Source organism: Solanum tuberosum, unplaced genomic scaffold (genome assembly GCF_000226075.1).
Source record: "Solanum tuberosum cultivar DM 1-3 516 R44 unplaced genomic scaffold, SolTub_3.0 scf00039, whole genome shotgun sequence".
Classification (NCBI taxonomy): Eukaryota; Viridiplantae; Streptophyta; class Magnoliopsida; order Solanales; family Solanaceae; genus Solanum; species Solanum tuberosum.
This window is the reverse complement of record NW_006238968.1, coordinates 1,393,857-1,407,892: the sequence shown is the minus strand read 5'-3', so window position 1 is coordinate 1,407,892 and position 14,036 is coordinate 1,393,857. Positions and strand designations below refer to the sequence as shown.

The following is a 14,036-nucleotide window of genomic DNA, read 5'->3' as shown; positions in this document are numbered from 1 at the left end:
GGGTGGGGGGGGGGGGGGGGGGGGGGGGTGATAGGGGGTTCAAACCCACAACATTAGTGTGGAAAGCATTTCCACGGCTTCCTCCTTACCACATAATCGTCAATCAATTTTATTAAGGGGTTGACAAGTTAATATATATACATGTATATATTTATTTAATTTTCTAGTACAAATATAGAGTCTAGAAAAAGCTACTGGATTCGACTGAACCCACGAACCCTCACCTAACTCCGCCCTACTTACAACAATATATTATACATGGTTGAGGTAAAATTACTAAAGTTTGTTAAACTTGTATTGCATGTATATTGTACATCAGCCTCTAATGAATAAGGAATAAATTTATTTATATTGTCAGTGTATATAAGTTGAAACGTACCGATATTCATGGCAGGTGGCAATGTATATTGAATCATGAGCACAAATTTGTAAAGGGGATCTGCTGCAAGGAATCCAAATTTGGAAGCAGCTTTAAGAACAAGAATTCCTAAGAGAGGACTAAAAATATATCTCACACACACCACTGCTATAATGATCATTGGTTTCACTTTTGCCTTCTTCAATCCTGTCAAGTTAATTGGCAAAAAAAAATTATTATTAGGTTACGTAGGATGCGAATTGTCACATCAAACTTTATATCAAATGTATATGTAGAGCCGTCAAAATGGGCTTAGCCTATGGGGCCGGTTCAACCCTACCCGTTATTGGGGTATGATTGGAATAGGATTTTTCAAGCCCATTTAAAACTAGAGCTTATAAGTCTGGCACATATAAGTCCTTGGCCCTTGAGGCTTGATCGAGACTGGGCTAGGTCGGCCCATGGGCCAAAACTTTTTATCTAAGAGTAATTTACATAATCATCTCACTAGTATATAATCTAATTATTTGAATACACACTATGTTGTATTATTTATGAATCTTCGTACCCAGATACATGTATCTCGGAATATATGGACTCAAAATTAGGTTAATTTGTTCTAGATACACACTATCCAAGTAGATTCACATGTATTTATGATACATATACAAATCTCGCGCTCTCGCCTCCCTCCCATCTTGCTTGTCACTCTCTTATCTCACTCGCATATCTGTTATGCGAGATACATGCTAATTACACTAATTTTTTGCTAGTGTTATTGAAACAACACCATTGTTTGCCATATTTGATTTGAAAATCTTCTCATTTTATTGATGTTATAGAATTATAAGTTTGAAAAGAAAAAAAATAAATAAATAAGAGAAAGAAAGAAGGGCTAGCCTGCCCCAACCCTCGACCCTTCTAGGATTAGGTTGGGTTGAGCATTTTCAGGCCCTACCAAATGAAGGGCCGGCCCGCCCTAGCCCTTCAAATTCCTTGACCCGCGAGGCTTGGGCCGAGTGGGGCTGCGCCGACCCTTTTTGACAGCTCTATGTATATGTTTATTTGTTTAATTTTATACAAGTTTAAGTGTCTATTTGTACACATTCAAAGTTAAAGGTCATAAATGTCAACTGAAACCAAGTTAAGGGCACAATTATGTATTATGCCTTTACGATAGGTAAAATATTATGCGTATGTCCTTTAATTTAGCCTAAGCTGACATCTATATGTCCTCCAACTCTTGGTGTACATAACTAGACACTTAAACTTGTATAAAGTTAAACAAATAGATACACGCATCCTGCGTGGCATAATACACGTCGGACGTCGTGTAGGATGTCGCATATAGGACATGAATTGTCACGTAGGATATACGTGTAGGATATACGTGTATCTACTTGTTCAACTTTATACAAAGTGTCTATTTAAGTATACTCAAAATTGAAAGACATAAATATCAGATGATATCAAGTTAAAAGACACGTTTATATATTTTTTCCTTTAATTACCTTGGGTTAGGTTACCCCCTAGTATAAGAGTGATACATGGAATTGTTCCATCCCTGCATTGAGAGGAAGGTAAAATGACTATTAATTTAGAACAATCACATTATTGCCAAAATTATTATTATTATTTTTTTCAATTTAAATAAAAGGATGGAGATATTATATAAATATATTATAATACATACCCAAGTAATTTGACAGTGTCTTGAATAACTCTAAGGGGAGCATTGCTACCAATAATAAGGTTTTTCAACCATGTTATTGAACCAAATATAAGTCCTAAAATCTGAATTTATCAATCAAGGTCATAAATTAAAAAGGGTAAATTTCTTTGTTAAAAAAATAAAATAAAAAATGAAGTGATAATATTATTTATTTTTTAAAAAAAAACTTACTGCTGCAATTGTTGGAGGTGCTAATAGTTCCTCCACAATTTTGTTCAAAGTCCTTGCTATTTTGCTCCATGATGATACTTCACATACTTTGATCTATAAAGTTAAAAATATGATAGGATAAATCAGAAAATTGTGAATTTATTTACTAACGATTTTTCAAACGAAAATGAAATATGCAATGACGAAATTAGCTTGCTATATATAATAATGCTTATTTATCCGGTCATCTCCTACTTTTTTCTTTCCAGTATTTTAATTATGATTATTTTTTAGTATTATATTTTACGTATCACAGTAATTAGGAATTGAAAATCTGTATCTTTTGACCAAAGAAGGGCCTAGCTGTTGGAATAATGATATTCAATGCTATTTTGAGTCCTTGTTATTAGTAAAAATAGTGAATTAAGAAAAGGTACCAAAAGAAAGGGATTCGATTTGAACTTTACTCACTATAATTTTTTTGCTACTGTATAAAGTGATAAGTTATTTTTTAGCGTTACTGAACTTTACCTGATATGAATTATGATAATAATGATATAAAATTATCCTGTGAAACAATAAAATTTAAATTAATTGATAGAGTGAGTAAAGTTCAATTACTTCACTGTGACCGAAAAATGCTACTCTATTTTATTCCCCAAAAAAATCTCATACGTATTTAGAAATAAAAAAACACTATACTTCTCATTGTACTCCATAATTTACGGTCACACAAACGTTTACAACTTATTTTAAAAGGTTTTTTTAAACTCTGTGTTGCCTAATCAAACATCACAACATAAATTGAAACGATGAAAGTAATAGGTAAAGTTTAATAATGGGTGAAACTCAATTATTTTTGATAAAATAAAAATGGTTTTGTCAGTTTATAAATTGTTGTTATATTGTAAATATATAAAGTTTGGATGATATTATGTGAAATTAGCATAACCATGCATCACTATTAGTTGTAGAGTGATGGTTGGATCCTTCTATCTTTAATCAGAGGTTTCGAATTTCGAGCATTGAAAATGTAAAATAAAAATAAAAATTCAGAACTGAGTCATGGAATGTGTGAATTTGAATTTAATTAGATTCCAATACTGACACTAGACACCGAGCGAAAAAGTAAAAAAAAAAAAACACTAACTTACCATTTGATTTTCAGTATCATCATGTTGAAGAAGGTGAGATTTCTCATTTGCATCTACCAAATCCATATTTGGTTTCTTCAATGCATTTTCTGCTTTTATTGCTTTAAATTTCACAGAGGAACTTCTTATTAAGTGGTATGTGTATGTCCATATGTAGAAACCACCTACCTGTTAATTAAATCAACAAAATAGTACTAGTAAATCACAAAATTAAAATAATTTAACCCTAGCAAGTATAACACTAAAAGTTATAAAATGGTGATATATATCATGACTAGTTAGATCGGTTCGAGTCGAGGGTCCTTCAAAAAACAATATTTTTATATTTATAAGGTCACAACGTCTACATACACTCCATCGATCTTTTGAGTGTACATAAAATAAATTTCGCTTCAGTATAGTAATCCGTAAGTTATATAGGAGAAATAAATTGCACTAGACAAATTCCTACGATAGACTCAATCGACCGCTAAAGAAGTTAATTAATTAAGCTTTATTATAAGAACTTACTGCCATAGAGAAAGAGACATAAGAAAGACCAACAGAAGCACAAATTCCATGATCACCAAATGGGCTGCCATCCTCTTTGCAAATTGCTGGAATTACTAGCAATAGAAGGTTTCCCAAATTACCTGTTTTAATTTAACATAATTAGAGGTCACATGTTTCAGAATACGAGGGTCAAAATAACTACTAATATTTTGCGTGAATTTGAATTTTGAACATGAAATCTTTGAGATCTCTTAATAAAATTTACAAATTTCAAAAATTCTACTTTTTCTGTTTTAATTTGTGTGACCTGATTCGGAATATATACGAGGATCGTCACACTAACTAATTTTCAGTGTGGATTTTCAGACATAAATATATTCTTTAATCTTTTTGCAATAGAATTTGCATATTTAAAAATTAATTACATAAAGAATAATGTAAATTCAATAGCTATAACAATTCAAAAAACAGAAAGTATTTATGAAAATTGTGATCAAAGAAAGCATCATTTGACTCTCCAAATAGTTACCAAGACACATAAAGTGGAACGAAGAAATTACAATAAATTAGTATATATAACTAATAATTCAAAAAATAAAAATGTACTAAAAAGTGAACATAATCATCAAAGAAAAAATTACTTGTTCATTTAAATAATTGTAATAGTGTCACGTAAAGTGGAATGGAGGATTATATATATATATATAAATTATGTGTACCTGTTGAGCATGTAGCAATAATAAGTCCCTCTAAATGTACCTCTGGCTTAAGTATTTTTACAACTAGCCATCCAAGAATTCCTCCAACTAAAAAAGTTAGCCCTATATTAATGGGCATAAACCACCTGATAGATCATAATCAACAAGTTTAGATTCAACTCAGGTCGACTATATAAATTTTCACTGTTTATACTGTATAAATTTGGACTTATTTATATAAATTTATGCTACTTATGACGTTTCATTTAAATACATCTCAATCCAATATTATTGAGAACAAATATTACTCTAACACTAAAAATTCTTTATATTTTCTACCGACATTTCTCATATATAAACGCATGATAATATTGTGAGGGTATGTTTGGTTGGGGAACAAGTTCTTTTGAGATTAATTATATCAAAATTATTATCTCACATTTAATTTGGGATAAAAATAACACTACGATCCTGGAATAACTAATCTCGCGATTTTATCACAATCAAATATATGATAAAATCATTCAAAAATTAATTTCGAGATAATTACCACTTATTCCTTGTACCAAACGAGTTCTGAGAGTTGGTATTCCCTCCGTTTCAATATTACGTATCAAAGTTTGATCAAACTCAAAGTTTAAAAAAGAAAAAAGATGATTTTTGAATCCTATAATTTTAAATGAAAATATATATAATATATCAGAATATTTTTAAATCTCGTGATCATAAATATAACATGCATGATATTTAAGTTAACAAGTTACTAAATAAATATAAAAAAGTAGCATTATTTTTTTAAACAGACTATGTTATATAAATTAAAACATGATTAAAAGTACTTGATAGTACCATGAGATGATGTCGTCCAAGGTGACAGTCTTAGTCAAACTTGCAAACGTTATGGAGGGCGTAAATACCACGAAAACAATCTACATACACAAAAATTATTTAAAAAAATTAATTAGCTAAAAACTTTTTAGCAACAAATTAATCAGCTGAGGATTACTAATAAATTTCATAACTAATTATATAGTTTCTAGTGGTGCATGAACTATTTTACAAGTAATATTAACATATATTATATATTATACTTGGAAAAATAATGGGAAAAAAATGATCTTACTTTATTAAGGGACCTTCGAGTATCAGAGTGAAGAATATTGAAATAATTAGTTGCCATTAAAGCACCTAAAACACTTATAAGAAGCATTTGTAATATTGGCATAGATGCCACCTCAAATAATGTCCAAAAACCCATCTTTCTTCTTCTTTTTCTTCTTAATTTGTCAGAAAATTCTGACAATATAATTATCTTTATCGAAAGATAAAGTGCGATATTCTGAAAAAATAAAAAAATAAATTATTAAAACCAAGAAAAAAAAAACTAATAAAAATGGACAAATCCCTAAACTAAGGCTATACAAAAGAATAAGTATTAATTCAGAATTTAGAATAAATAAATTCGAAATAATTAAGTGTAATTTTATTGAAAGGGACAAAAATAATGTAGCACTTATGCTATTTTAAAAAAAAAAAAACTAAGTGGAGCATATATGCTTATGAATAATTGAAAATAGATCAATTATAATATAATATGCTTCTCTCCACTAACAAAGTACTCCATATAAGGTGTAAAGTAACATCAAATACTTTATTATTTTTGTGTAGTTGAAAATTAAAGTTAGAAAATATTATTTCAATAAAAAATAGGGAAAAGAGTCTGAAAAATACTTTAACTTTGGCCGAAAATTGCTGTTACGATACCAAACTTTATGGATGACCTTTTACCCCCCTACACTATTTAATAGTGTATTTTAAAGGTATATATGTGCCCACGTGGACACATTACTATTTATAATTATGCAAATTTTTTGATGTCCATGTGGACACATATATACCTTTAAAATACACTATTAAATAGTGCAGGGGTAAAAAGTCATTTCCAAAGTTTGATATCGTTATAGCAATTTCGGTCAAAGTTCGATTATATTTCAGACCTTTTTCCCTAAAAAATATAATATAATTAGTTAAAAGTTGAAATAAGTTTTTTAGTAAAAGTATAACACAATTAGTGAAATAAATCAACTTCGAACAAAATAAATGAATTTAATTAAAATCCCAAGATACATTCTTTAATTTATTTATGATACATATGTTTAGGTAAGCAAATAAGAAAAAAAAAATAGAAATCATAATCACTACCTCACGTGAAATCTATAGTTTTTTCTCATATAGAAAAATTAGAAATCATATATATATGGAAAATATGTTTGACTAAAAGTTCAAATATCATTAATATGATATTAGCTTGATACTAGTATTGTAGGAACTCATAATACATTTCAAATCTTAACTATGCTATTCTAAAATCCAGAAAGTAAAGACTTAAAATTTTGAATCCATCGAAGAAATTCAAACAAAATCGAGAAAATAGGTCCAATGCAACAAAATTCTCCTAAATTTTCAAATCTTAAATATGCTATCGTAAAATTCAGAACGTAAAGACTTAAAATCTTGTATCCATCGAAGAAATTCAAACAAAATCAAGAAAATAGATCCAATGCAACAAAATTTTCCTAAATTTTAAATTTTAAATTTTAAATCATAGAATTCACTATCAACCAACACAAAAAAAAAAAAAAAAAAAAAAAAGAAGAAGAAGAAGAAGAAGGAGGTGAAGGAATAAACCTGGAATATAAATGAGAATAATGATGAATAGAGAGTCCTTTTATAGAAGAAAAGAAACTCTCAATGAAATAAATAATGAACAACTCCAGTTGTGCATGGGTCCAATAATGTTAACTTGTCTCTTGAATACCATGCATTATGATGAAATATGAATCATAGAATTCACTATCGATCAATCCAAAATAAAAGGAGAAAAGTCAATAAAGAAAATCAAAGGCAACCTTTTTATATATAATCAAACAACAAATAAAAAAATAATATCGCGATATTATTAATACGCCTTATTCAATACTTTTTTAATACATTTTATCAAAAGACTTCATAGTATTTGTGTAACATACAACAAATAGTAAAGGAAGACAAACACAATATATATTCTTATATACATTATGGAATTGCTTGATAAGGTATATAAGAATAATACTGAATAAGATATATTGATAATGTCATGATATTATTTTTTTTCGACTGTTTGATTCATTATATTAAACGAATAAAAATAATATTGCCTAAGAGTATATTAGAATGAAAATAGTATCTTGTATTATTAATATCATAATTTATGTTCTTACAAATATATATATATAAATTGAAGTGTTCAAAACTAAATATGGGTTTACCCCGTCAATGATCCTATGTAATTTCAAAACATACCGAGTTCTTTTTTTGACAACCAACATGCTAGTTATATTAATGCATAAAAAGGTTCAAAGAGTTAAAAGATGTGATAGCATCACTTGCAATCCATCTAGGGAAATTATAAAGCTAAACAACTTTGCGTACTAATGAAATAGAAAATTTTGCTAAATTATGTGCCACTAAATTCCAAGACCTTGGAATATGGTTCACAGCGACCACCTCAAAGCACTTCATAAGGTTCCAAATGTCTTCACAAGTAGTCTCTATCTCCCATGAGACTATAGTTCTTTGTAGTACCAAATCTACCACATTTTTTTTTGCATCTGATAAGATTTGCACCTTTGTCCACCCCTTTTCTCTAGCATTCTCCAGCGCCATACGAATTGCAATTGCTTCAGCAGTGATGACTTTCCCAACATATTGAATTGGGGAGCCAAAGGCATGAAGCAGGTTACCATAGCTATCCAAAGCCACCACACCAATGCTTGCCGTCTTCTTTTCCTTATGTACACTAGCATCTGCAAACACAACAATACCATCTTGTGCCATAGTTATATTTCTATCATCATTACAAGCAGGTATAACTATAGGGGAAAATGAAGGAATCAAATTGCTTTCATATTCATGGAAATCAAAAAGAGCTTTGTTAACAATATCATTAGGATCATAAATTTCTCCATTGAAACTCTTTGAATTTCTAGCCTTCCAAATTTGCCACATAATAGAAATACTTAATTTTATAAGCTCAATAGACTCAGGGTATTTTTTAGCATTAGTAAAAAGATCATTCCACCATCCAGCAAAATCCACAGTATTTTCTAAACTAGGCCAATTAATGGGGCAAAATTTTCAAACTAATTGGGCACTAGGACACCCTAAACAACATGTGATCAATCGTTTCATTCTCAAGTTCACAACCCTTACACACTCCACACATATGCCTCATTCTCCTAGAAATCATGTGGTTGACCGATAATACATTCAAAATACATTTTCCAATAAAGTGCTAATACTTGTTTTTAATATTCATAGACCATAAAAAGTTCCAGAATTCTTTTGAGAAAGATTGATTACTAGATTGGGATCTCTCATTACTCACTTGTTCACGTCTAAACATTTCCCTAGCTAAGTGGTAGCTTGATTTAACCTCATACTTTCCAGACTTGGTATGTTGCCAAATAATCTTATCTGGTGAACCTGTTGTTGAGATAGGTATAGAGACTATTGTATGGACGTCATTTGGGCAAAAATAATTTTGAAGCTCATCCAGTTTCCATGTATGGGTACTTTCCTCTATAAGATCATTCACTCTCAACTCGACATCTATTGGAGCATACATCAGACTAGGTTTGAATCCACTAGAGTTAGGAATCCACGAGTCTGTCCATACTTTTATATTTTCTCCACAGCCTACCCTCCATCTAATGCTCTTTTGTAAAAGATCTCTACCCCAAATAATGATTTTCCATATCCAAAAACTAGTAGACAAACAAGAGGTGTTAAGGAAAGAAGTATGCGAAAAATATTTACTCTTCAGAATTCTAAATAGTAATGAATCTTCTTGGGTCAAATTCACCAAGCAAGCTTTGCCAAGCAAGCTTGATTAAATGACTTTAATTCTCTAAAATCTATGCCCCCTTTAGACTTTACTGAACAACGGATCTCCCATTTTTCAAAATGCATCTTCCTTTTATCCTTAGCATGCCCCCACCAGAAATTAGATAAGATAGTCGTAATGTCTTTACTTAATGAATTTGAAAACTGAAAACAGGATAACGCATAGGATGGAATAGCAGATAAAACAGATTTAAGCATCACTTCTTTTCCTGCCGGACTTAATAAGTTATTTTTCCACCCTTTTATTTTGGATTTCACCCTATCTTAATAAACTCTAGCATTTTTTTCTTTGATCTTCCAACTACCGCAGGTAGCCCAAAATATAATCCTAAGTTATTCCTTTGTAGTTGTCCTAACACTTCACCAGTACTAACTTTTTCAATATCAGAACAATTTTTACTGAAGAAAATAGCAGATTTAGTGAAGTTCACCTTTTGTCCCGAGCACTTTTCATATATTTTTAACATTTCAGAAATTTTTTGAGTGTTCTGAATATTAGCATTACAAAAGATAAAGGTGTCATCAACAAAAAATAAATGATTAATCGTAGGCCCCTCTCTACTTAAGCTTAAACCTTGTATATCCCCACATAATTCTGCTTGATTTAAGAGTCTGGAAAGACCTTCCGCACATAACAGGAAAAGATATGGAGAAAGTGGATCTCCTTGTCTTAAGCCTCTAGTAGATTTTACTTCTCCTGCTATGTCCCCATTAGTATTAAATTTATACGTTGGGGTAGTGATGCATTGCATAATCCAGTTAATAAAAGTCTCATGAAAATCCATTTTAAAAAATAGTTTTTGAATATAAACCCACTCAACTCGATTATAAGCTTTAGCCATATCTAGCTTAAGGGCCATATATTTTTGTTTTTCACGTCTTTTATTTTTAAGAAAATGAATGAACTCATAAGCTAGAACAACATTATCAACTATTTATCGTTTTCCAATAAAAGCATATTGATTTGGAGAAATAATATTGGGCAGGTAACCTTTAAGTCTCTTGACAATAATTTTAGCAATAATTTTGTACATTGTAGAGCATAAACTTATGGGTTGAAATTGACTAACATCACTAGGATTTTTCACTTTAGGGGTCAAAGTTATAAGAGTCTGGTTCCAAGAAGGTAGCAAATATCCTAAATTAAAAAAACTTTTTATAGCTTCACAAACATCAACAGAGACAATATTCCAATACTTGTGAAAGAAAAAGAGTGTCATATCGTCTACTCCTGGAGCTTTTAACGGATGTATATCAAAAACAACTTGTTTAATTTCCTCATTTGTTACTTCTCTAGTAAGCATATCATTAATAGAATTATCTACTAAGGTAGGAACTAGATGAAGAACGTGATCAAAGTTTGTAGGTCGAGAAGTAGTGAATAAATTTTTATAAAATCTTTCTACTTCTATTACAATATCACTATGATCAGAAATCCAATGTTCATCATATAATGTAAGCCCCTTAATATTGTTACACTTACGCCTCTGAATCGTTTTCATATGAAAAAAAGAAGTGTTTTTATCGCCTTCTTGAAGCCACAAAGCTCTAGATTTTTGTTTCTAGTAGGCTTCTTCATCCTTATACGCCTGTCCTAATTCCTTACGAAGCAACCTTAATTTATTAAGATCAAAATTTCTAGGATCGTTTTTCAGATCATCAATTCGATTTTTAATCCCTTGAATTTTTTTCTTAGAATTTTCCTTACCCCCTTGAAGCCAAGCTAATAAAGAGATACGACAATTCTTACCCCCTCCAACAGTGCTATTCCATGATCGAGTTATTTTTAGCTCTAGGCATACGTTTCAAATTTTTCCTACTTTCATCTATTCTATTACTAACATTCTGTTTAGCCATAACATTTTTCAGTCTAAGATCATTAGCTACTTCGGTTGTCACTATGACGGAAGATGTATCCTTACATATTGTATCGGCAAAAACAAAAATAATTAAAAAAGAGTTGGCTATAAAAGTATAAATATTCATCGTTAATTTACCATCAAAGTATATTGAAATAAAAAATGACATAGTATTTTCTATAGAAAAATGATGAACTTCAAAAAATAACTTGTTCAATATTTTTTTTAATTTAGATTATAAATGTCTAACTAATTAGAAAGGACCCTCCCTACAGTTCATGTGTCTTTTCTTGAATTATTCGATCATACAATATTTATTGAATTAAAAAAAATAAGTCATTTCGACGTCGTTGTAGTTCTAAATGGCAGTATGCATGGTTGGTCCATAGCTAATTGATAAGATTTGCATGGTAATTGGTCCATAGCTAATTCATAAGATTTTTTTTGAATCTATACCTTTCAATTGCATCTAAATCTTGAAGTACCTCCTTGTAGTTCATATGTCCTTTTCTTGAATTATTCTATTATACAACATTTAATAAATAAACAAAATAAAAGTCCTTTCGATATCGATGGTTGTATGCATAGCTGTTCCATAGCTAATACGATTTTTTTTTGTTATTCATCACTAATTATTGCTAAGTTTTAAAACTTAATGTCCTATGAATCTACACCTTTCAATTACATTTCAAAACATTTTTGATATACCCCACTATGAAACTCTTCCCAAAAAATCTTTTTATTTTTATAGTGCATAAATTTTATATTTGTTAGTACTACAACTATTCTGAAAAGTTACTGTAAATATCTTGAATTAATTAAGAAAAGAAAAGCTTGTGCACCATACTGGAGTCTGGAATAAAAAGTTACTTTTTATTTAAAAATTGGACAATGCCCAAAAATGTTATTATTAAAGCAAAAGTTAAATCATACCACTAAAAAAAGGAAAAAATAATTTATTATATTAATGTTAGATCACTTATAATGTATTTGGCCAAATAAGCACTACAAATTATTTATTCATGCGAAAAGTTACTTTTCACTTTTCTTTTCAAAAGCTAGATCCATCGATTCAGATCACGGGATCGTTTGGTAGCTGAATAAAAAAAGTAATTCATATTTATATAACTTATACGATGTTTGGTAGGCATACATAATAGAAAATTAATATTATGTTTGATGGATAACTTAGAAATTCGCATAATTAATACATGTATAAGTTATGAAGGAATCTATGTATTATATTATACATTATATAAGATGGAATAACAAATACGCAAATAATTGATTCCTACATAACTAATACTTGTATAAAATAATAAAGACATTCACCCATTTGTAATTAGCTACCAAACAATCCTTTACAGATGATTTTTTTAGGTAACTAACTTGTTTTCATTAATAACCCGTAAAGCAATACATAACAGCCAACATCCATAGTTAGCTAAATCCTGAATACTGAATAGACACTACTCCCACTCTCCTCTACACGCTATACACATAAAACCTCGCCTCCACTCTTATACCAACCAAAACTGAACTAAAAGCCTAGTCTTAGAGGAAGCTCTAACATTACAAATAAAAGCAATAATTCTAGTAATCCTATTTACTCCATTTGTCTTCTGCTCGAACACTCTTTGATTCCTTTAATTTCAATCCATAGTGAATAGACTAATTCAGCATATACCATTCTGAAAATCTGAGCCCGTAGAGTCTTCCTCTTTGCATTCTTCAGAACCCATTTAGTGAGAAGCTTAGCTTGCAGCTGCAACCATAAAATAAACACAGCCTTTGGTCTAGCAGTAGTATTGAACATTAGGCACTTCTAGGGAAGATGCCTAATGTAAAAATGGGGTTCCTTTTTAAATCTCTTATTTGTAAAAATGAATATTTCTTATAAAAAAAAGAACATCATGTTGTCTCAAAAAATAATATCACATCCCTCCATAACATGCATGCGGAAAAAGCTTAAATATGTCATCGAACTTAAAAGTTTGGTTCATTTATGTCTTTTTTTTTTTGAAAAAAGGCTCATCCATGCCATTATTTGTTAAAATTAAAGGACATTTTCTAATTATTCTTTTAAAAATCACATAATTTTTTTTAAAATTATTTAAAATGATGAAAGAAAAAAATTGAAAATTTTAAAGTGAGAAAGAAATTATAATAAATATTTTACAAAGAAAAAATGAAAATAATTATATATATATATATATATATATATATATAATAACAAATTATAAAATTAATAATTAAAAAAAAAGCATACATTGCTGTTCTGCCCATGTGAGCGCTCAGTACAACACCTTCTTGAACTCATATTTCACTAAGGGTGTGTTTGGTATGAAGAAAACATTTTTCGGAAAATGTTTTTCAATTTTTTCATGTTTGGTTGGGTTTAATGTTTTGGAAAATGTTTTTCAAATCAACTCATTTTCCTCAAATTTAAGGAAAATGACTTCCCTTCTCTTCCAACTTTAAACTATAATTATTTTTTTGTTGAAAAAATCAATTTATTTTGTCCGTACCCTCAAACCAACCCCCAACCAACCCCCCAAAAAAAATAATTTAAAGCTTGTTTTTAAATTCAATTATTTTGCCCCACCCCCTCCCAAAAAAATATTAAAAATTATTTTTAAAAGATATTTC

The 14,036-nt window shown here is 29.7% G+C and overlaps 2 protein-coding genes across 3 annotated transcripts in view; both read right to left on the bottom strand.

Moving 5' to 3' along the window:
• LOC102601683 (uncharacterized) overlaps positions 1 to 6,138 on the bottom strand; it is a 6,972-nt gene extending 834 nt beyond the window's left edge. The window contains exons 1-9 of one of the 2 annotated variants that reach the window (XM_006343263.2): positions 5,708 to 6,138; positions 5,434 to 5,513; positions 4,606 to 4,730; positions 3,905 to 4,026; positions 3,395 to 3,562; positions 2,262 to 2,354; positions 2,052 to 2,152; positions 1,870 to 1,922; positions 380 to 565 (exon numbers count right to left, since the gene is read on the bottom strand). In XM_006343263.2, the coding sequence (XP_006343325.1) occupies positions 380 to 565; positions 1,870 to 1,922; positions 2,052 to 2,152; positions 2,262 to 2,354; positions 3,395 to 3,562; positions 3,905 to 4,026; positions 4,606 to 4,730; positions 5,434 to 5,513; positions 5,708 to 5,842 (1,063 nt within the window). In that variant the 5' untranslated portion in view covers positions 5,843 to 6,138. The remainder of the gene's footprint in view (positions 1 to 379; positions 566 to 1,869; positions 1,923 to 2,051; positions 2,153 to 2,261; positions 2,355 to 3,394; positions 3,563 to 3,904; positions 4,027 to 4,605; positions 4,731 to 5,433; positions 5,514 to 5,707) is intronic. The other variant, XM_015306857.1, reaches the window with a different exon arrangement.
• A 1,899-nt stretch (positions 6,139 to 8,037) lies between these two features.
• Positions 8,038 to 8,911, bottom strand: LOC102579274 (uncharacterized). The gene has a single exon (XM_006343358.2). The coding sequence runs from the start codon at positions 8,629 to 8,631 to the stop codon at positions 8,038 to 8,040; it is 594 nt and encodes a 197-aa protein (XP_006343420.1). The 5' UTR covers positions 8,632 to 8,911.
• Between the last annotated feature and the right edge of the window lie 5,125 nt (positions 8,912 to 14,036).

Excerpts from the sequence above, each read along its gene's own strand:
- LOC102579274 (XM_006343358.2), bottom strand. The coding sequence starts at position 8,631 with ATGTGGCAAATTTGGAAGGCTAGAAATTCAAAGAGTTTCAATGGAGAA.